This window comes from Ictidomys tridecemlineatus, chromosome 4 (assembly GCF_052094955.1).
Source record: "Ictidomys tridecemlineatus isolate mIctTri1 chromosome 4, mIctTri1.hap1, whole genome shotgun sequence".
In the NCBI taxonomy this organism is placed as follows: domain Eukaryota; kingdom Metazoa; phylum Chordata; class Mammalia; order Rodentia; family Sciuridae; genus Ictidomys; species Ictidomys tridecemlineatus.
The window spans coordinates 129,176,518-129,200,616 of NC_135480.1; the positions used below are offsets into that span (position 1 = coordinate 129,176,518).

At 41.2% G+C, this 24,099-nt stretch overlaps 1 protein-coding gene across 4 annotated transcripts; it reads right to left on the reverse strand.

The window, feature by feature from the left end:
- Positions 1-563: 563 nt before the first annotated feature.
- Idnk (IDNK gluconokinase) lies at positions 564-16,309 on the reverse strand. 4 transcript variants are annotated; one of them, XM_078047422.1, is made up of 5 exons: positions 16,047-16,180; positions 11,364-11,394; positions 10,977-11,063; positions 3,464-3,507; positions 564-1,272 (listed from the first exon to the last, which is right to left on the reverse strand). In XM_078047422.1, the coding sequence occupies exons 1-5, from the start codon at positions 16,094-16,096 to the stop codon at positions 921-923; spliced, it is 564 nt and encodes a 187-aa protein (XP_077903548.1). In that variant the 5' UTR covers positions 16,097-16,180; the 3' UTR covers positions 564-920. The 4 variants fall into 4 exon arrangements, with proteins under 4 accessions (XP_077903548.1, XP_077903549.1, XP_077903547.1 ...); XM_078047423.1 differs by lacking the exon at positions 16,047-16,180 and adding an exon at positions 15,642-15,974; XM_078047421.1 differs by lacking the exon at positions 11,364-11,394 and having other exon boundaries at positions 16,047-16,309.
- Positions 16,310-24,099: the final 7,790 nt, after the last annotated feature.

The following is a 24,099-nucleotide window of genomic DNA, read 5'->3' on the forward strand; positions in this document are numbered from 1 at the left end:
CCTATACTGCTGCACACTTTGGGCTGATTACTGAAGTGTGTACCCAGCTCTCATACTCTGCAAGTGCACACATTAGGAACTTTACAAGTTGAACTATTTTGACAGCTCCCCTACTTGGAAAAACATTTTTTTCCTCTGATGTAATTATTTTCAATCTTCATTCTACCAAAATGATCCTTTTTATGATCATGAAAGATTTTGTTGACCACTCTACCTTTGAAGTAGCATTTAGTGTTCTATGTTTAAATTATACACATATATAACACACAACTTGCTCAGCAGAGAGCTGCTGGTCAGTATAGACAATATCATATTAAATGACAATTTTATTTAAAAGGCAAGAAACTTGGTATTGCTGATATATTTGCATAGGTTGTTTGAAGAGCTGGGCAAGGCTTGCTGGTTCTACCCATATTGCCTTTTGAGACCCCAAGGTAGGAGCTGCTGCTAGAACTGCAGCTCAAGGACAGTGAACAGATTAGGCAGTGTGTGGAGTGAGATTACTTGCTACTAGATGGCCGATTTTGCACACATTTCTGTTCCAGAGACAAATTTCCAGGGGATTTCAAGGATAGCCAAGTTTCCTTTATTATAAAATATAGGCATTAGTGGAAAATGTTCTAAGCAAAGTAATGATTTCTATCATCAATTATAGAATTTCCTCTTGTCATTTGATGGCATCACTGATGAATTTAAACTTCAATTTAAGCTTGATTTTTAAAGTTCCCTTCCTTTTCTCCCTACGTGACAGCCCATGACGCCAAGCACATCACAAATTCCTACAAACACGTACATCTTGACACACCAAGGTTGGTCCAACCTTAAGAAGCATTTAGAATACAGCATGGATGAGGAGACTGGAACAAGGTCTGGAATGGGACACATCTATGACTGATTCTGTTCTGGACCACTGATGTGTGTCATTTCATTTTCAGAGTTTCCATAATTACAGCAATGATCTCTGAAAGACTTTTGTCCACACTGATTTGGATGAAGTTTTCTGGAGGTGATGGGGGCTCCAGAGTATCAAACTGGGACTGTAATAATGCAGGCGGCATAAAATGATCTTTTCTTTGGTGTAAGCGTCCAGAGATGACCTCAAATGATCCGCTCAGATGGACCACCAAGAGCAGCACCTCAGCTGGCTTTTCTTCCTTTCTCGACTCCCCAGACTTCAGAGGTGCACCATTTTTTCCTCGAATTAAGATGTCTCTGTATGTTTTCTTTAAGGCTGAACAGGCTAACACCACATGCTGTCCTGAGGTTACATCTCTGTTTAAGAAAGGAAGGAAAGAAGGGAGGGAGGCAGAGGGCTAAATAATGAAGACATTTAAAATAATCAGTCTTTTTTTTTTTTAAACCCAGGGTTGCTTAACCACTGAGCTATATCCCCAGCCATTTTCTTTTTTTAGATTGTTTTTTAATTTTTTAAAAATTTTTATGTGGTGCTGAGGATCAAACCCAGTGCCTGGTAGGCAATCGCTCTACTTCTGAGCTACAACCCCGGCCCCCACCAGCCCTTTTTAATATGTTAGAGACAGGATCTTCTTAAGTTGCTGAGGCTGACTTTGAACTTGTGATCCTCCTTCTTCCTGAGCTTCTGGGATTACAGGTGTGTACCACCATGCCCAGCTAAAATAATCAGTCTTAATTCTAGGTGGAGGGCTCCAGTTTTACTTCTGTCAGTGAAAAGTGTCAGAAAATGCAGGTTAAGCATCAGGCATACCTAGCTTTGGGTTAAAGATCTTCCACTAGTCAACAGAAGAATCTCAGACAAAAGTATTTACTTCCTAGGGGGTCAGTTCATCATCTGTTAATTGGGACTACCCACATTAACTGCTATAGAGCTGTCCTAAGGGAAAATAATTGCTTGATATGCCTGGTATACAGAAGAGCTCAGTGTTGCTGACTGCTCCTATGGATGCAGGACATGCTCAGCCTCTGTGTATGGACACGGGCTGCTGGCATGCACCTGTGCAGTGCAAATGGTTGGATCAGGTCCTCTGCAGGACATTTAGTGATTTGCACTCTACAACTGGCTTCTCCCCATCCACATTCTGCAGCATGGTGTGAAGGGTGGGAGTAGTTGCCAGTGCAGAGCTAGAGAAAAGGGCAGAGGAGAGCATCAGTTCCTGTGTGGGCAAGGTGAACAGGATGGGAGAAGTTTCCAGGGATGTACCAAGGAGAAAACTGGAGCCAGAAATAGAGGCAGTGTAACTCAGCACCAGTAAGGGGAGACCTGTGTGGCCAGAGACCACACAAGAGAGTGAACCATGTTCCACTGGGCTACAGGGTATGGCTGGCATTCATCTTGGGGCTAGGCTGTGACTAGAGTTAAGAGGTGAGGGTAAATGCTGGTGTAAGTATCTAATAGAAAGTTAAGGGGCCTTCCTTTGATATTATGGCCAAGTTGAACTGGGACCCACTGGTTGGAATGTGCTGAGAACCCAACCTACAGGCTCAGCCATAGCTCTACCCCACAGCCATGGTGTGAGCTTGTTTATTCTCAATCTAGAGGTCTGGTCTAGGCCCTCCTGAGGATTGTCACTTCTGCTTTGATTACTGGTCAGTATTACAGTAAAGAAACTCTGACATCAATACATGGGCAGGAGTTCTCTACAGTAAAACCCTAAGCCCAACCATGTCAATAGGATATGAAAACAGCAAGTTGAATTTCTAATCATAAGTATACTCTAACTTCGTTTGGTCCAGATGGTATTAATTTGATAAAATATGACTTCATCTTAGAAAGTCATAACCCATTTCCTGCCTTTTATCCTTTACCTGTCCCAACCAGAATTTCCAGTGGGGTCAGGCCTCAGGTGGAAGGATCTTGTTAGAGGCATGTTAGAGAGCTAGACAATGCAGGTCTCTCCAATCCTGGTGGACAATTACGTGTTGACTTACAAATGACCCCAGTCTTTCCTGATTGTCACAACTTAAAGGGGAGAAAAAGTAATGGCTAAGATAGGCTATAGCATCTTCTTCTGTCTTCCAAGTCCTTGAATTATTACATAACTTAATGTGTGATTTAGCCTACTCTTGGAAGTGTATGTAATTACACATTCACATAGAAGAAGGGTGGCATCAGTTAAAATTTTGTGAGGACTTACTGTGTATTAGTCATTTTAGAACATAATCCATGCATCATTTTATTTCTCACAATAATCTGTGAGTAGGAACTATATTTATCCCCATTCTACAGATTAAGAAACAGGCGTGGAAACTGAATGGCTATCAAGACTGCCAGCTAGAAATTGTGGAACTGGTGGGAGATTTGTCCCCAGAGCTCAACTAACACATGAGCTGTCCATGGCTCGTTGATATCCATGTTTGTTACTTGAAAGGAGTGGACTCTATTTCTGGGATCCTTTATCATTACCTGGTTGTGACTTGTGACCACTGTCTTTTCTCATTCGAGTTTTTACTTTCTGGCTGACGCCAAAGCCCTATGGTCTCTTACCTTAGTAAAATGTCATGCAAATTGCAAAGCCATGGAATCCTGTCCTGAAATTAAAACAGACACAAACTGACTTCCAGGTATAGTTTGTACAGAAACAACTATGTCATGTTCACAGATGTTAAGATCCAGTTGTTTCGAGAAGTAGGTCATATACCAGGGAGAGGGGCCAAGTCAGTGGGCCGTTAACCACAGAAATATTTTCTTGGTTTGGGTGTCAGTGACTCTTTTTATAACAAGAAAAATTGCCTTAAAGCACCATTAATTATCTATCCCTGAAAATCCCCATGGTGTATGTTTTTCCTTGTTCTGGTATGCTGACACATCTCTTGCTACTTTCCTTACATATCTCAAATGCAAAGGGGTATTCACACATACCCTATGCCAATCTTTGAACTTTCCAAAACAAAACTCTCTTCAGATATATAAAATGTGAGAAATTTGTATTTTTGCTAAAGAGAAAATGGAGGAAGTTTACACAGCAAACCGTAGTGTCTCACAAAGAAATCCTTTTAAACATGGTTCTCTCCTCCTTCCCAGAGTACATCCTGATTATTGGCCATAGTGCAATGAAAAATAAAGATGAAAAAGTTTTTAAAATCATTTTTTCAACTGGGTATTTCTATGCCACTATAGTGTGCATTTGGGAGTTAGATGGGGCTCTGGTTTCTCAAGGATGCCTTTTCCCACCTTGGCCCAGGGGAGACACCAGATTCTTTGCTGCTTTTGAGTCCAGAGGGTACAAATATGTTTTCTTTTCCATATTTTGTTACTGGTGGAAAATATTTGTAATCATTACAAAGGCAGCCATCAAATCAAACTAAGGGTATCTTACTTTATGTAAAGATAACAAAGTATGTAAAGATAACATAAAGTAAGATACCTGGGCTGTGTGTTTTATATTGGCTTACAGCCTCCTCTCCCATCTCTTCAGGGACACCAGATAACAGCCCTGCCTTCCTGGCCTTGGGCAGCTTCAAAACCTGGGGAAGGAGTTATTCCAGCTTAGTTCAATCTTGCTACTTTGATTCTAACACCTGAGATTTTCTCATTTTGCTTTAGACTTTGGTCAAGCCTTAGGTCATTTTAATTTTCTCTTGATCTTTTCCACGAGGAGCCTTTTCAGCTCCCCAGCTCTGAGCGAGTACCTTTGGCTCCCAGATTCTGCCCAGAGCTCAGGCTTTTCCTACTTCTTATTCGGAGTAATTCAGTGTTCAGTGACTGAAAGTTTATTCTACCAAGGCCATCACTCTGTGCTCAGCAAACCATAAACCCTCCTTAGAAAACTGTGTATTATAAATGTTTTTTCTTCATCAAACAAATTAATTTTTCAAAGCATTGTGTGCTAAAGTTGGGTTGAGGATCCTGGAAGATTTGCTAATCATAGACCTCTAAGACTTTACTTTCATGAACACACTTCACCCAGTGATCTTAGGAGTTCAAATGCAATAGCTACAAAATTCATACAAGGTAGAAATCAAACAAAAACAGCTCTGTCATTTACACCAATTATATCCTAAGGGACAACAGCTACAAAATTCATAAAAACCATTATTTAAATTACAATAGCTATTGCTATGTATACAATGTAGCTTAAATGGATTCAACAAATGAAACATCAGTTTATGCCAACACTTGTCTAAGTGCCTTTAGTGAACAAGTGTGGTCATTTGTAGATGCAATAACAAGATGATGAGGACTACCAGCTCTCAATCTGCAGACCACAAGAACTCTGTTAATGAAATTAGAGATATGGAGAGATTCTTGGAGACTCTTGGAGAAGAGCATATATATTTAATGTTTATTATTATCAAGATTCTACAGACATCATTCCCAGAAGCTAGATATTCTAGAGAATCTGCTAGGAAAAAAAGTTGGAAGGGCTACATAAATGTAGCCCATAAATGCAATTTAAAACTATAGTTGCAAAATAGAATTTTCTTGGGCTTGGTGGGAAGCAGAAGGGAAGGTATCAAGGATTTTAGGAAACAGGGAGAATGAGCTGGACTGTCTGAAATGTGCAGTATTTTGTGATGAAAAATTGCTCCTGGGCAGAGGCTGCCAGTTGAAGCACCAATTTGAATTTCCACTTTCCTTCATTTATTTACAAGTGGGGATTATGTGTTTAATGGGCGCTAGACACTGTTCTGGGTCCATACTCTAGACATGATCACTCTGAATTTGAGTTACTTTGTTTTGTTTTTGGTGCTAGGGATCTAGACCAGGGCTGTGTTGCTAAGCAAGTGCCACACTTCTGAGGTACATCCCAGCCCTTAAGTTAACTTCTAAGGCACCATTAGACCCCACAGTTCTAAATTCCTGTCTTTCTTGCATTCTCTTGTGATTAGCAACGTTTTCCTACCACATTTATGGACTAGTGGAGATGAAAAAGATAACATTATTTTTATAAGCTGGTTTTTTTTTTAAATGTATATATTTTCTAAAGCAGAAAGCTGTAACAAAGTAGGGAGACAGGGCCTTGAAGCCTCATGCATGAGGATGAGGATTCAATCTCTTTCCTGCTCCCCATCCCCCTCCACTCTTAACCTTTTTCTTTCCTTAACCAACCTGGATTTACTTCTTGGGAATCACATATTTTGTGAATTATCAAAGGTCATTAACCTAACAGGAAAAGTATGACCTTTAAGGTTAGAGAGACTCCCTTCGCTGGGTGGCTTTTCTCCAGTTATTAAACTTCTTGGTGCCTCTCTTTCTTTCACCTGAAAAATGGGTATCATATAATTTAGTGAGCTGCTTTGGGATTTAAATAAGAAAATGAATACAATTTCACTTTAAACATGATTTAAGGGTTGAAATTAACTTTGAATCTTCAAGAGTTTTAAATTGTGAATTTATAGACACTGGGATTTAATTTCACAAACGCTGACTGTTTAATGAGCAAAGCACCAAATTGAGCATTGAGTATGGAGAGTGGTGGATTTTGATAAGGCCTCCAGAAGAGCAAATCTTGAAGGATAAGGATGATTTCAACTAGAGAAGGACTTGCCAAGCAGAGGGGAGGGGTGAGCTGAAACTAGGAGCATAAAGATGTGTCCTGAGAGTTGGGGAAAAGAAAAGGAAGCTACTTAGCTCTGGGAGCAGGGTCTGGAGAGCTGAGTTGGGGGTGAAGGAGATGCTGATTCACTAGCCAAGATCTAAATGACCTGCTAAGGAATTCAGACCTTATTATAGGGGCAGGAGGAAGGACTTGGATGTGTGAGCTCCACATTTATGTTCCTGATGTCTGTGAATAAAGGGAAAGATCTATATCTTGTTACAGATGAAGAAACTGGGACCAGAAGGAGAATACCCAGAGCAATGTACCCTCTGAAGAGATACCTTGGACAGCATAATAAATAACAAGTGGTCAAACCCACAAAAAATGTCTTAGAGGAAAGAGAGGAGGAAACAACTCAGGTTTGCATTCCTGTCTGCTGGTTCTGATGTTCAAGATCATGTCACTCTCCACAGTCCCCACATGCAATAAAGGGAAAGGCACGGGGCACCACTACCCCCAGCCCAGGGCTCAGAGGGAGCACAGTAAACCTTCTTCCAGAACATCAGGAGGCCACAGGTTTCCTTGGTCTATAATTTCAGTGCTCTGATGGACACAAATAGAGAAAGTGCCTTCTGGAAGTGATGGGTCTTTGGAGAAGAGGAAGAGATGGTAGAGGGTATCAGCTCTGTTGGGGGAAAGGGGAAGGAAGGGTGGAAAGCGTATGAGGGGAGGAGGGGAGAAGGGTTGGTTTTTACCTAGTACAGAAATTAAGTACACAAAGGAAAGGATGCATGTATAAAGAACACACCCTCCCCCCTCCACACACACACAAAGGGAAAACTACAAAATTCAATTAGTAAATATTTTTGAGGAAACCAAGGGTGATATATCTGTGAAAAAAAATTGGTACTTTGCAGATTTCTTTTAATACTGAGACAAATATTACATTTACAGTAAGGAGAATTATTATTTTTAAAAGCTCTCTTTTCCTTTTTTTTTTTTTTTTTTTGGTACCAGGGATTGAACCTTAACCACTGAGACACATCCCCAGCCCTTTTTTATATTTCATTTTGAGGCAGGGTCCTGTTGAGTTCCTTAGGGCCTCACTAAGTTGCTGCATCTGGCTTTGAACATGTGATCCTCCTGCCTCAGCCTCCTGAGCCATTGTAAAAGCTCTCTTTTTCAAACAGACCTTAAAATCTACTTGGGTATCACTGTGCGACAGCACGGTGATGCACAGAGGAGATGCGCTGACTGAGAGCTTTGAAATTCTTTATTGGTACCATCATCATCATTCTAATAAGTTTTCACAGCCTGGGGGGAATATCCTTCCAGGCTGTCACTGTCCACGGAGCTCTGTGCAATGATGAAAATGTTCTACATCTCTATTGTTCAATAGGGTAGCCACATGTGGCTCTTGAGGCCATAAAATGCCACCAGTTCAACCCAGAACTGGATTTTACATTTTATTTCATTTTAATTAACAATTAAATGGCCTCAAGGATCCCTTGATAGTTCAACTTAGATCTTAGCCCTGAGCTCTCTGAGCATAAAACATCCCCAAATTCCCCTAGAATTCATCAAGTCAAACCTGTACTTCAGCCTCTGACACTGTAGTTTGATCCACATGGTACAGCTCCTCAGCACAGCATCACAGGACTAGTTACCAAGGCAACCAGAGGATACAGGGCCAGCACAGCTGTGACCCACACTTTTACTCCTAGACTCCCTCAGCTCTTGTCAAGTATGAAAAACACCTGCTGTTCTTCCTCCTTGTATCTGAGGTTGGTGTGCTTCTAAGGATGGCTGACTTGCAGTTGCTCTTGGATACATTCAGAAAGTGCAGAGCTCCTCCTTATCCATGGCTTCACTTTATAAGTTTTCAGTTACCCAGTTTACCATGGTCTAAAAATTTTAAATGTAACTCATAAATAAAAATTCACAAGTTTTAAATAACTTTTATTATAGCATATTGTTATAACTGTTTTATTTTGTTATTAGTTACTGTTAATCTCCTATCTTGCCCAATTTATAAACTAAACTTTATCTTAGACATGCACAGGAAAACATCATCACACAGAGTGTGGTACTACTACCCATGGTTTCAGGCATCTACTGAGGTCTTGGAATGTACTCCCCATGTGTAAGGGAGCACCACTGTAACCTGTGTTTCTTCCAGTGGCCACTGGAAGAAAAGGGCAGGGACAGCTTTTCTCCTGCATACAAATTTCTTTTCTGGATTCTACCTACCACATTCAGAGAGCCTACTGAACAAGCATCACTGGTAAACAACAGTGATGCCTGTTCAATGATTTTTAAAACCCATCTGTTTAGGCCAGGAGTGGTGGTGCACGCCTGTAATCTCAGAGGCTCAGGAGGCTGAGGCAGGAGGATCACAAGTACAAAGCCAGCCTCAGAAACTTAGCAAGGCTCTAAGCAATTTAGCGAGACCCTGTATCTAAATAAATAAACAAGGCTGAGGATGTGGCTCAGTGGTCGAGTGCCCCTGGGTTTAATCCCTGTTACAAAAACAAAAACACAACAACAACAACAACAAAAAAAAAACCCATCCATTGTAGCTCAGAGGCAGAGTGCTCACCTAGCATGCATTGGCCTTGGGTTCGATTCCCAGCACCACATAAAAATAAAATAAAAGGTATTGTGTCCACTTATAATTAAAAAATAAATATTTTAAAAAAACCCATCCATTGGGTTGCTTTGCTTTGTTACCTTTTATGTCACTCACCAAAGAGAAACACAAAATAATACCAGCACAATTATACTCTGAAATAATGATTTACTTTATGTGTGTGGATCTGTGGTTTATGGTGTGTCTAACACTAGAAATAGTAATAAAAAAAGTGATATTTATTGAATGCTTTGGGCACTATTCTGCAAACATTTTTCTTATTATTTCATTTAATTATTCCCAGAACCCACTGATATAGGTCCTGTTACCATTCTAAATCAACAGGAAGAAAATAAGGCACCAAGATGCTAATCCATTTTCTGAAAGTCACATGAGTGTGATGTTGGGTTCAGTTTGTCTATATTGTTTATTATTTCTAGTATGATATCAATATTATTTAAATTATTACCCTCTGTCTCTTTCATAGTTCCCTTGCCCCATGGGCCATATCTTCTAAAATCAGATGTTGCAAACATCATTTTGCTGGCTCAAGGCTTGAACCATTGCAAACTCAAGTGACACTTCCCAAAACAGGGAGAAGTAAGTGCCAAAGAGTTCTCTAGAACAGTTTGAATAATGGTTGTGACTGTCACCTTTCAAGGCAGAGCAAAGGGAGATGATTTAATTGGAGGGTGAGCTGAGGCCAATGAAAAGTAAAACAAGCGTTGGTCTTTGGCCAGTTCCATTTGTTCCTGCCCTTTGGACATATTTAACCCAGTAAGACGTGCCTTGCTGCTGTGTGGATGGGCCCAGCTCTTGACCTGGCCCTCTCGCTCTCTCTTGAATTACTGTTCCTTCAGCTGGTGAATCCCAGAGTTTGTAATCCAGTTTGAGAAAGACTCTTTGGGATGTAGCCTCGTGACTGTGCATAAAGGACAGGGCCATTCATTTACGCATTCATGCACTCCAAAACGTGCCATAAATATTTTCTGACATTTACTCTGTGTCAGGGCCTAGGGTTACAATGGTTAACAGATAAATCTACAGTCCCTGCCCTTTTGGGGGTAAAGTCTAGTTGTAGAGATGATTAATCACATTCTCACACAAACATTTGCTGAGGTGCAACTGGGACAAGGACAACAGGTATATGGTGTTCTGAGAGTTTGTCATGGAAGCTTCAGAGAGGTTGGTCAGGGAGGGCTTTGCAGAGGTAAGGGAGCTGAGATATGAAGGAAGAGCAGTTTCACTCTGGGAAGAGGAAAGGAAGCGCATTCCTGGCAGAAGTAGATACAAAGGTCCTTCAGGGAGGGGCATGGTAGCAAGAGGGACTGAGAGGGTAGCTCACAGCATCTAAAAATAAGCTGGAGGCGGGTGGGCATGGAGGCCAGCCTGTACATGTTTAGGAATTTAGGTGTTTGGCCTGGACTTTGAGAGCAGTAGGAAGCCATTAAAGGATCTCAGGCAGGGGTAACATGGCCACACTTGAATTTTCAAGATCACTCTGGCCTTGGGGTGGTTGTCAGAGTCTAGTGATGGTGGTTAGCTGATAGGACCTGGGAGAAAATGAGGAACTTCCCCTTGTTTGTGACACAGGGGACCTCTGCCTTCTCAGAGAGGCTCCACATTCTTCAGACTAAAACCTGGCAACAAGTGTTGTGGCAGACCCTTCCCAAGCTGGGGCAGAGGGTGACACTGCTCCTAGTGCTAAGCTTACAGGGAGGGTCAGGGTCAGGGCCAGAGCTAACAGGTGCAGGAACCACCGTGCAGCTGGCTCTTTGGACACCCATCCTCTGGTTATCTCATGACTGAGGAACTCCACTATACTAAGCATGACAGAGATCTCAATACCAGGTGGAGTAAGCGTGTTGGATACAGAGAGCCAAAGTTACCTGATCATTCAATGGTATCCCTTTCTCCATCTTCATTCGATTTTCCTTTGGATGATAGTCATCTGCATCATAGAATTTCCATCCCAGCTTAAAGAACAAAGGGAAAGAGAGTATGTGGCAGACAGTAGGGCTATGTTACTAATGGGCAGTGTGGAAACAACACTGTTACCCTCCTCCCCATTGTAGGTGCCAGGACATCCCCCAGGGAAAAGCCCCCCGCCCTTCATTCACCACTATTCATAATTATCAAGGAGAAAAACTGACTTGCTCCAATGGTTCCTAAGCCATGCAGAGGTGTCTGGTTGAAAATCACCATAGGCCAGAAGAAAGGGGGGAAAGCAAAGGGACAAGAACACAATGGGACACACAGTTGTTAAAACAGGTTACCTCGGATGCCAGCAGGGCGCCCACTGTTGATCTGTGGAGAGGACACAGATGTTCCAGTTACTACCCTCGCTCAAAGTGTGCAGCACTTCCTCACAAAGATGCCTCGGAAACACGTGTCTGGGCAGTTGTGCTAAAGTGCCAATCCCTGTGTGATGCTAAAGTGATGTCCTTCCTGTTTTCTAGGAATGCCTTTGAAAAAATAATTAACCAGTTGCCACTGTTTGTTTTTCAAAAGGCAATATATCAGATTTCATTAAACCTCTGAAGTTTTTTATTTCCCCCTTCAATAATCAGTTCTCTGGTCTGTATTGTAAAAGAAAATACTGAATTAATAAAATGATGAAAATTCTGCTGAGGAAATTGGAGGAAGGAGTCTGATGGGGGATTTAAACTCTAACTGCATCCATGCAAAGTTCAGTGGGCATACAGAAGCACTGGAGCTTAAAAGAGACAATCTTAAGGGACAGGCATGGTGGCACACATCTGTAATCTTAGTGGTTCAGGAGGCTGAGGCAGGAAGATGGCAGGTTCAAAGCCAGCCTCAGCAAAAGCGAGGTGCTAAGCAACTCAGTGAGACCCTGTCTAAATAAAATACAAAATGGGGCTAGTGATGTGGCTCAGTAGTTGAGACCCCGAGTTCAATCACTGTTTACCCAACCCCCTTCCCTCAAAAAAAGACACTCTTAAAATAGAGGTCATGGGTCAATGACTCAAGAACAACCACCACTTGTGAAGACTGGGAGTTAAGGGCTGAGGTTATAGCTCAGTGGTAGATCATATGCCTAGCAAGTGTGAGGCACTGGGTTTGATCCCTAGCACCACATAAAAATAAATAAAATAAAGGTATCATGTCCATCTACAACTTCAAAAAAAAAAAAAGGAGTTAAATGCTGTCTATGCACAACATCTGATAACAACTGTTGTACTCTAAAAAGCAGTGGGAGCTAGAGAAAAGGGCTCAGGGCTGGGAATGCAGAGGAACTCAAAAAAGGAGGTGTGGTCCATAGCCATAATTCAGCCACAAAATGTCTGAGATCCTGGGAAAGTTGCCTGTTCCTCTAATCCTCAGTGTTCTCAAGGGACCTGAGGTACATAATTATCCTTTCACCTGTATTTTAATCAGTGAATATTGAGCACCTACTAATTCCCACAATCCAATGGAGAGACCTCTGAGACGTGGTCTCAGCCCTCTTGAGGCTCACAGTCTAGGGCCATGGGGAGGGATGGAGCCTGGCAGACAGTGATGCATCCAGTCATTTCTGGCTCTCAGTTTCTAAAGTGTTGACCAAAGACTCTTTTTACTGTATCCTTACACCATTTTATTTTTCAATCTCTCAAGTTTTGCCAACCCCTACAATTACTTACTTGATTATTTTTATTTAATTACTTCACTTTTAAAATTAAGTACTTTAAAGAAACACCTTTTTCTTCCCTTTTATAGGCATTGCTCACTTTAAATAGAAGGTAATAAGAAAGATGTATTCAACGAAAACAAAACAATGTGACTAAGTTCTAGTTAGACACTTCTGTCTAATAGGGTCTTGCCATTCTTGTTTTTTTTTTAAAGAGAGAGAGAATTTTTTTAATATTTATTTTTTAGTTTTGGTGGACACAACATCTTTATTTTATTTTTATGTAGTGCTGAGGATCGAACCCAGCGCCCTGTGCATGCCAGGTGAGCACGCTACAGCTTGAGCCACATGCCCAGCCCTCTTGTCATTCTTTTGTTAAAGTAGTATCACAGAGTGTCAAAGGTATACTGGTATCCGGGGCTGGGGATGTGGCTTAAGCAGTAGTGCACTCGCCTGGCATGTGTGCGGCCCGGGTTTGATCCTCAGCACCACATACAAACAAAGATGTTGTTTCTGCCAAAAACTAAAAAAAATAAATAAATATTAAAATTCTCTCTCTAAAAAAAAAAAAAAAAAGGTACACTGGTATCAAACCAAGACTGGCTCCTTGATGTAAACAAAGGACTGAAGGAGAAACAACCCCTTTCCCATTATGTTTGCTCTACTGAATTCCACAGAGGTGGAATGCTACAGACAGGTGGTGAATCACCAACCCAGGTGAACTCCATGCCTGATGAAGCCAGAGCTGTACACAACAGAAATCACATTTAAGACCAACTTAGATTAACCATGAATGAACATGTCAGCTGTCACTCATATTCTAAAAGGAAAGCTATGCAGATTCAGGTATACATTGGCAGGAAGAAGATAGAAGGGAAAAGAAAAGCCACTGTCTGCTGCTCCATCCAAACCTCCTCAACCAGAAAATGGGGACTCTTGGACACACACCAGGGACCTACTAGAAATGAGACAAAGTGAGTGCCCGCTTTGGTGGAGACTGGTCGGATCTAAGCATTACAAACAAAATGTCATGGCCCAAATGTCTCCCAGTGGGTCTAAATCAGGAATAAGGAACTTAAAAGACATCAGACTAGCAGGAAAGGGAAGGGATACAGAATAAACATATTTGAAAGGACCACTTGATCCACCAAAGATGGGGGTGGCTTCACCAAGACTGTCAAAATATGAAGAAAGCTGGGCTGGGGACATAACTCAGTTGGTAGAGTGCTTGCCTAGCATGTACAATGTCCTGGGTTCAAACCCCAGAACCAAAGAAAAAATAAAAAACTAACAGTACTACTATTAAAATAGTTTATTCTTTTATTCTTCAAGTCAGCAAATATTTACTGAGCACTTACTATCTGCCAGGCACTATTTGGGACACACATCAGTAAATGAAAAAGATTTCATACATTGGTGGTGGTGGGGGGTGGACACAGTAAAAACATTAACTAGGTAAACTTCCTGACAACATTTTAAATGGAATCTTCCTGTTTTGAGACTATTGTTCTCTTAAGCCATTAGGCTATGGCAATTATTTTTCCAAATGTTATGAAGTATAATTAAAAATTTTGCAAGGCCCTAAGAGGAATTTGGAGAAATCATCAAAGAATTCACTGTTGCTACATCCTAACGATAAAAAATAATCAATTTTTAGTCATTTTATTACTCAGTCAGCAACATCTGACACATCGCTCTGATCTTTAGCCATGAGTGTTCTGGGCTCAGTCTTTTGCTAGTTTCTACTTCAATACTCATATGGTGATCTCAGTATCTCATGTCTTTAAGTACATCCATGTGTCAGTGATTCCCACATTTTACATCAAAAGACCTTTCTTCTCAACTCCAGACTTGGATATGCAATGATCCCTTGATATATCCACTGAATTAAAAGGCCCATCCAATGCACCATATCCTACACTGAGATTTGTGTGTTTTACCAGGACCGAACCCAGGGTCGTCTTACACATGCTAAGCAAATGCTCTACCACTGAACCACACCCCCAGCCCACACACTGTATAGGTGTCCTTAATTTATCCTTTGCCATACTAGAATCTAAACTTTTTGAGGACAGGAATTTCATCTGTCTTGTCTACTATGTGTCATTGACATAAAGACTGAGCTCAATAAATAGTTACTGAGTACATTATAAGCTGTAAATAACATGATTCAGACACCCCTCATCTGGCTCAAGGCTTACACCCTGCTCAAGTTCATAGAGTCAGGCAGCATGAGATCTAAGACCTAGGACTCAGATCTCACTACATCACAGTATGACAATAATTTTATACTTTCTAGTTTCTTCAAATCATAGGACAGCTAGGGATTTTCAAATTGTTTTATTTTGGGGGTGTGGAGGGAAAGGCTGGGGATCAAAGGCCAGGCATGCACTTTATTACTGAGGGTCCTGGGCTCTATGTTTTATTTCAATTTCAATATAAGATTTCCTGTCTTTGAGGCTCAAAACATCAAGATAATTTTGGAAAGCTATAATTTACTTCCTGGAACAAAAGCCTTTAATACACTCCTGACCAAATAGGTAGTTTGTGATTCAGAAAATTCTAGAAGGGTACTGTTAGGCCTTAGAAAGCTATTTCCTTAAGTTCTGTCTTTGCTGCTTGTCGTTGGATATTACAGTAGGTAGGATTTTTTTTTGTTGTTGTTGTTTTTTTTTTTTTTCATAAAAGACACAGATTTCGGTTTTATCAGAAAGCCAAAAGCTATTCCCCAAATGGGCCAGCAGCTTGGCTGGGTAGAATCTGCATATTTTCCAGAGTTCTCTCCAAACTCCCAGGAGCCACCCTCCATATTAACAGGTTCTCTTTTCATTTTAACTTGATAAATACTGATCAAAAAAAGGGGGAAACGACACCAGATCTTCACGTTCACTGAACAAAACCAAATCAGAAAAGTCCAGAAACTCACACAAGGGGGCAGCCGACCGCCCAGTTCGACAAATGTCTGAAAGAGGCTGGGACATGGGCTCCGCAGCCTTCGGCTCTGTCTGACAAAATGTCCCAACCCCGGGCATTCAGAGCCTCCTGAGATGTGGGGTGGAACCGCCGTCCCTCACGTTGGTGACCTGTCAATCACTCTGCCCAAGTGGCCTCTTTACAAGGGGCTCCAGACCCCGGCCGGCGTGGCTAGAGCCTGGGTTTTATACGCAGAGACCCAAGGTCTCCCGTGGTCCCGGGCCGGGGCTTAGGCGGGCGGGTTGGAAGGTGGACAAGCAGGTGCCACGGGCTCCCAGGGCCTTCGGGTCCCCGCCCGGCCGACCGGCGGCGCCCGCCTCCCCACCAGGTGCCCCTGCACCCGGCCTCCTGGACCTACTTTCCGGAGCCGCTGACGCCCATCACGAGCAGCGCGCCGGGCGCCGCCATGGCTCCAACACGGCTCCTTCCAGTCGCCTTCCGGGCCCCGCCGGCCGGCGCCAGAGCGTGGACCCGCCCCCGCCCGGCCGCGCGGCCTCCTCCTCCTCCCTCCCCGTGCGTGGGGCTCGCCGCGTCCTGGGTGCGTCCCGCGGGCCCCTCTGAGCTCTCCGAGTCCCACCGCCGAGAGGTGAAGCGCCTCCGGCAGCAGGGAGCGGCTGGACCACCTCCTCCTGCAGTCCTCGCAGCGGCCCCTCCTGCTCTTCCTCCACCGGTGGAATCGGCAACCACCCATTCATTTATAAAAAAAAAATATACTTGTAAAAAGAATAAACAAAATAAATCCACGCTTTCACATACCACGAGGCAATAAAACAACTCTACCAAACAATCTGCATCTCCAGGGTAGATGGAAATCAATATTTTATGAAATTGGGATCGTGCTGTACATTGTTTTGTGACCTGGACTTTTGTTTCCGTAAATATTTCGGAGATGATTTTCGGTGTCAAATATAGAGTTGGCCGTATTAGCATATGTAATGGCTGTATGGCCCTGCTGTTTAATTTAGCTCTTGTCAGGGAAATTAAGAGGAAGGAACACCCTTGTTTAAATGCCCGTTTGCCTTAAAACGTTGTCTTAATTATGCATCATTTACAACATTTGATTAAAAGCCCTTCTAAAGACATTTTGCACGACCTCCTTTGTTTATCAAATAGCTGTTACTCTGTCTTAGAATAAAAAGAAGACATAAAAACAGTTACTTATGACTATTTCAATTATCCCTGCCTGACTTTATTTTTTTATACTTAGCCTGAGTGGATGAGATTTCTGATAGGGAGTTATAAAGACAAAGAGACAGGTCTTTACAGTTCAGTTATGGTCAATTAACTTTTTTTTTAAACATCTACAATCTGCAGGTTGATATAATATTAATATTCATTAAGAGCTGAATATTACCCCCCAGGCACTCCTAGGCTGGTAAGAGAAATAGATGTGTAAAATAAATACAGTCATAGGTGTTGTTTTACCAGCTCAGTGCAAATAAAAATAAAAATAATTTCATATTTCTTTTAATGTTCAAATCATAAATGATTAGCAGAAAGTCTGGTTATTCTCTCTGTATTTCACTCCCAAGGTATGTTTAAAGACTACAGCGAAGACATTTTGTTGCACCTCCTTTGTTTACCAAGTTCACATTACTCTGTGTCCTAAAAAAAAAAAAAAAAAAAAAAAAAAGGAGACACAAAAGCAACCATCTAATGACATTTGCAAGTAGTTCAGATGGTGGCAGGAAATAGCCTACTCAGGTTGAATAATTTGAAGAGGGTTTAACAAAGGGACTATATAAAGAGATATGGGTAGAGCCAGAAAAAGCAACAAGGAGCAGCATCTTGGTTTTAGTAACTGAGGAGAGATGTAGTTTCCAAGGGGGAAAAAGAGAGAGAAGGAGAGAGAGGAGAGTGTACTCAAGCTGTCCAGATGCTTTATGGAGAGAGGTGTCTAATAGGACTCCATCTCTAGAAGGGAAGCAGACCATCCTCTTGATCCAGAAGAATGGGGATCAGGGAAATAAATGACCTCCCAACCCCTCTCCTTGCCTTCTCTTGTGGTAGTGGCCCAACTCCACTGATACACAGTGTGTTAGCTTTTTTTTTGCTGCTGTGACTAAAGAACCCCTACAGAACAACTGAAGAGGATGAAAGATTTATTTGAGAGCTGTTTCAGAGGTCTCAATCCATAGACAGCAGACTCCATTCTTTTGGGCTCATGACAGAAGAATTGGCAGAGGGAAGCTGCCCCATGTTGATCAGGAAGCAGAGATTTCCACTTGCCAGATACAAATATAGATATGAATATAGACCCCACAGGGGGCCCCACCCCTTCCCACCTCCTCTAGCGACACCCACCCCTTCAATTACCACTCAGTTAACCCCTATCAGGGGATGACTCACTGATTGGATTATGTCTCTCACAGCCTATAAGGATGACCTTAGGCCTGAGCCTAAGCAACTCCATTACAAAAACCTGCAGTCTCCCCAGGCACAAGCCTACGGAGCCCTCCAATACGTCATCAGGCATAGCCTGGTAAATAAGTCATGAACAAGCTATAAACAAATCTTTTTCCACAACTCAAACTCAGAGTGAAGCCACTGGTATAAACATGTCACTTGCCTTAACCCTGATGAGAGTCAAAGTGTAAAATCAGGGCAGAAGCCACCAAACCATGTATTTGCTCTGAAATGTAAAATGTCACTAAGAAACCTGGTAACAGTTGATAGGGACCCAAAGGGCGAGTAGAAGCTCCAAAAACTAGTATAAATAATAGAGCAAAAGGGCAGACATTCAGCCAGCTGATATACTTGCCAGAGAGCCTGATGAGGACCTGAACTGACATCCCAACTTTTCTCATCATCTGTCTGATCCTCTGCATCACCCTCACCTCTCTCAAGCTCTGTAACAGCCTTTTAACCCTGGTGAGAATGGTGACTTCTCCTTATGACCATCTCCTTAACCAGCTGTCAACTCCCCTCCAGAAGAAGCCTCCACTGGTTGCTGACCTGATCGCTGTGCTCTGAGTGAATGTGCATCTGCTGGACTTAAGGCCTAAGGCTTAAGACTTTAGATCTGGCACTTGAACTTAGCATGCAAAGGTAATGTCTGTAATAGGTCTCTCATGATTCAGTGTGTTTGCAGTGCTTAGAATTAGCTTATAATTGTTTGCTTTGAATTGATTATGTCTATTGCAGTGCCCAGCATTAAGGATTGTCATTTCTTGATTAAGAACCTATTGAGTGAATTGTCTTGAGTGATTTCAGTGAATAAAACATTGAAAAGGGCATAGCACGTGGACATTCTTTATTTCTCCCCTCAACTGCATATGTGGCACCTTTGCCCATGGTGACACAACCCAATCATTTTGCCTCTGAGCCTTCTTGCATTGTTTCACATGAGAGCTTTTGGAGGACACCACATCTAAACCATAACAGACCCCAAGTGGAGCAGAGAGCTAGGGAGCTATTGAAAGGGTCCTTGCTGTCATCTCATATGCACAGAACAGAGAAGAGAAGGTGGAGAGTGTATCTGGAGGGACAAATGAAAAATATCCCACACTTGTGCTATTTAGAGTTGTGAAAACCTTCTGTGCTTACTTCTAGTCCAGCAGAACTCAGGGGGTCCCAAGAGCTGAATTCCAGAGCTGTTGGTTTCCAAAGAGTGCCATCTGCTGGCCCTGGTTGTCTTAGGGCCTCCTAGCTATAAACTAATGGGCAGCCCTGAGGCTGAACTTTGGTCCAATATTACGTTGTCTGTCGACTGCAAAAACTGCTGAACTGAGGCACAAGATGCCCTGGAAACCCCAAGAGTCTCTGTGAGGCACAGCTTTTTACACGTGTTACCACAGTGACTCAAATCTCAGTCACCTTCAGACTCAGGTCAACAACCTACACTGTAAGTCTTGCCCAGTAATGATGACTACTATGGCAATGCTCCTATATGCAGCTGCCTATTCCACAGGGGTTAAATGAGGTCCAATGAGAATATCCTCTCTTAATGAACATAGGCACTTCTCTGGGAACCAAATCATGGAATCCTGTGATTCCATTAACAGGTTTATATACCAGGACACATGTACACAAATGTACAAGCAGTCTTTCTTCCTTCCTTCCTTCCTTCCTTCCTTCCTTCCTTCCTTCCTTCCTTCCTTCCTTCCTTTCTTTCTTTCTTTCTTTCTTTCTTTCTTTCTTTCTTAGTTCTAATCAGTTATACATGACAGTAGAATGGTCTTTGATTCATTGAACATAAATGAAGCAAAATTTTTCACTTTTCTAGCGTACATGAAGTAGAGTTACACCATTCGTGCAATCATACATCTTTCCTACCCTTTTGTCCCCTCTCCTATCTTTCCTACCCTTTTGTCCCCTCTCCTATCCCCTTTACCCTATCTAAAGTTTCTCCACTTATCCCATGCCTCCCCCATATGGATTAACATCCATTTATCAGAGAAAACATTTGGTTCCTGGTTTTTCGAGATTGGCTTACATGGCTTAGCATGATATTCTCCAACTCCATCCATTTACCTGCAAATGCCATGATTTTATTTTCTTTTAATGCTGAGTAATATTCCATTGTGTTTCTTTATCCATTCATCTATTGAATGGCATCTAGTTTGCTTCCATAGTTTAGCAATTGTGAATTGTGCTGCGATAAACATTGAAGTGGCTGAGTTACTGTAGTATGCTGTTTTTTTTTTATTTTAAAGAGAGAGAGAGAGAGAGAGAGAGAGAGAGAGAGAGAGAGAGAGAGAGAGAGAGAGAGAGAATTTTTTAATATTTATTTTTTAGTTATCACAGTCTTTGTTTGTATGTGGTGCTGAGGATCGAACCCGGGCCGCACGCATGCAAGGCGATCGCGCTACCGCTTGAGCCACATCCCCAGCCCCGTAGTATGCTGTTTTTAAGTCACGAGGAGTGGGATAGCTAGGTCAAATGGTGGCTCCATTCCAAATTTTCTGAGGAATCTCCATACTGCTTTCCAGATTGGTTGCACCAATTTGCAATCCCACCAGCAATGTATGAGTGTGCCTCCCCCCCCATCCTCACCAACACTTATTATTGCTAGTATTCTTGATATCTGCCATTCTGACTGAAGTGAGATGAAATTTTAGTTGTTAAATTTTTTTTGTAGTTTTAGATGGACAGAATGCCTTTATTTTATATGTTATATTTTTATGTGGTGCAAAGGATCAAACCCAGTGTTTCACACATGCTAGGCAAGTGCTCTGCTTAGAGTAGTTTTGACTTGCATTTCTCTAACTAGAGATGTTGTCCATTTTTTCACATATTTGTTGATTGATAGCATTTCTTCTTCTGAGAAGTGTCTGTTCAGCTCCTTAGCCCATTTATTGATTGGGTTGTTTGATTATTTTTTTAGTGTTAAGTTATTTCAAGTTCTTTATATGTCCTGGAGATTAGTGCTTTATCTGACGTGCAGGTGGCAAAAATTTGTTCCCAAAATGTAGGCTCTCTCTTTACCTCATTGATTGTTTCTTTTGCTGAGAAGAAGCTTTTTAGTTTGGATCCATCCCATTTATTGATTCTTGATTTTATTTCTTGCGCTTTAGAAGTCTACAAGCAGTCTTTTTCATAATAGTCCCAACCTGAATGTCCATCAGTAGCAAAGTGATTTGATAAATCATGCATATTCAAACAATGAAATACTGTACTGAAAATAAAGTGAACTAACTACAGATACAAAATCTTATCAAAACCATGATGTTAGCCAGGTGCAGTGGTGCATGCCTGACTTGGGAGGCTGAGGTAACAGGATCTCATGACCTAGGCCAGTCTCAGCAACTTAGTATCCTGCCTCAACAAACAAACAAATTCATGATGCCAATTGAAAGAATGATAACTATATGATCCCCATTTACAGAAAATTTAAAAACAAGATAGTTAAGCAATATATCGTTAGTCCAAGGAGATATATCTATATCTGTCTATCTATCTATCTATCTATCTATCTATCTATCTATCTATCTATCTATCTATCTAATACAGTAAAACAAGAGAACAATTAACCTAAAATTCAAAATAAGGAATGTTTGAAGAGGCACAAATCATCTTCTAATGAAGTGTTACTTTTCTATTTCTTTGCTGAGATATTGGTATTATTTTATTATTTTACTTTAAACTGTATATTTTATATGATTCAAAGTGTACAATACATCATTACATCATGCACACACAAACAGTTGGGTGCTTTTCTACCTAATTTATAAATCCCAGCAGTGAAGAGGGACTTGGAGAATTTCTTCCTGTGGGCAAAGCAGGAATGATTTGCTAGGAAACTAAATTCATCTTGACCTTCACCTCTTCCAGCTTGATTTACTCCTTCTCTGCTGCTAGTATTTCTGCTGACATCGTGCTTGAAGGCAATTGTCTCTGGAAAATGCCTGTGACACTGCACAATACTTCTTCACCAGTTTGTTTTTACTTGCCACTAAATAAGAATTATATTTTATTAAAAAAAAAGCTAAAACAAAATAACATGAAAATACTTCTCTGCCTGTCTTTAACAAGGTATGTCTTTATTTCCTCTATTAGCAGCCAGTTAATTCAGGTTACACTTACATGATTAGTTATTATCTTTTAAAAAAATGCATTCCAGGGGCTGGGGATATAGCTCACTTGGTAGAGTGCTTGCCTCACATGGACAAGGCCCTGAGTTCAATCCCTAGCACCACACACATACCCCACCCTCCCCCAACAAATGCACTCCAGGTACATTTTTCCCTTATCTTTTGATTGATACACAAATGATAGATCCCCCCCCCCCTGCCATCCAGTGCTGGGGATTGACTCAGGGCCTTTCACATGCCAGCCAAGTATTCTACCATTGATAGTTTTTACAAGTACAAATTCTCCAAGTAACAAAGCTGCTTCTTCAAAAAAAATTTTTTTAGTGGAAGACCCAGTTACACTTCAATACTCTCATCAAAATTGCTTCTTCCAGCTAATCCAAAACAAGGGGAGAGATAATAAAAGAAAGATAAAATAAAAAAAGAAAGATCAGTGGAATAAACAAAGGGAAATGAAGGAAAGGAAGAAATGATGGGATAGGGAAAGACAGTGTATGAATCTGACCTAATCTTCCTATGTACGTACATGAATATACCACAGTGAATTTCTCTACTGTGTGTATCCACAGTCACTAATTTTTAAAAAACTGTATGTAAATAGCAGAAAGATCATTAGAGTAGAGGGAAAGGAACAGGGGAAGGGAGGAGAGGAGTGGAAGTGGAAGTTGTGGGGACAGAATTAGAACAAATAATATTTCATGCTTTTATAATTATGTCACAATGAATCCTATTGTTATGTATAAGTAAAAAGAATCAATAATAAAAACTCTGAGAAATCCAACATTAAATAATTATTTTAAATTTAAATAGCTTTTTCCATTCTTTATTTTCTTAAAGAAAAGTTATCTGGCTAGCCTTTCACAGCTTTTGTTCATGTGGTAAATTTTCTCTGATAATTCTCCTAAATAAAAGAAAATGTCTGAGTTGCTAGTTATTTGGCTCCTTTTTTTTCTACTTTTATTCTCTCCTTTGTTGACTGACAGTCACAAGTAAGGAATTGGAGTACCCTAAGTCTTCATGGTGTATCAGGAGGCTGTCTGCAGTTGCATCTTCTTGTAGAAGTCTTAGAAAAAACATGTCAGGGTATGTCAGTACCTGGATCATTATGAATATCAGTGATCCTTGCATGGGGTACTAGGTTACCTATTGCTGCATTATAAATTACAACAAAATGGCAGGGAACAACAACAAACATTTATTATCTTACAGTTTCTGAGGGCCAGGAAACTGGGACTAGCAGCCAAGATGACAGCAGGGCTGCAGTCTCATCTGGAAGCTCAACTTGGGGAAGATATGTTTCCAATCTCACTCGTATGGTTGTTGGCAGCCTGCAGTTGGCTGGAGACTTCCATTTCTCACTACACCTGTCTCTCCACAGGCTGCCTGAGTGGCTTCACAAATGGTAGCTGGCTTCCTTCAGAGAGAGTTTTGAGAAAGACAGGAATGGGGGCGGGGGGTTTTTTATAGCCTAATCTTAGAAAAGACTCATCATTATTTGAGGAACAATATGAGAGGACCCTACACAGGAGTGTGAATATCAGAGGGTAGGAAATGTTGGGAACCATTTTGGAGGCTAGTTACCACACATAGAACCTATAATGGAAAAACTTCTCTTTTAAAAAAAAAAAAATTTAATTGTGGTGGAAAAAACCCATATAACAAAACTGCCATCTTATCCAATTTTAAAACCACACAGTTCAGTGTTAAATACATTCAAATTGTTATAAAACATATTTTCAGAATTTTTTTATTTTGCAAAATAATTTCTTATAGCTGCATTTCATATTTATTAATGCTAGTGGATGATATTGCAGTATTTTTGTGCTGTCTTTTAGTTTAGATACTTATTCTTTCTACCTATCTGAGGTGTATTGCCTA

Coding starts and splice junctions, on each gene's coding strand:
- Idnk (XM_078047422.1), bottom strand. CDS start 16,096: ATGGCGGCGCCCGGCGCGCTGCTCGTGATGGGCGTCAGCGGCTCCGGA. Junction 11,395..16,046: donor GGCGTCAGCGGCTCCGGAAA/GTAGGTCCAGGA, acceptor TCCTCTCCACAG/ATCAACAGTGGGCGCCCTGC. Junction 1,273..3,463: donor TTGCATGACATTTTACTAAG/GTAAGAGACCAT, acceptor TTTCTTAAACAG/AGATGTAACCTCAGGACAGC.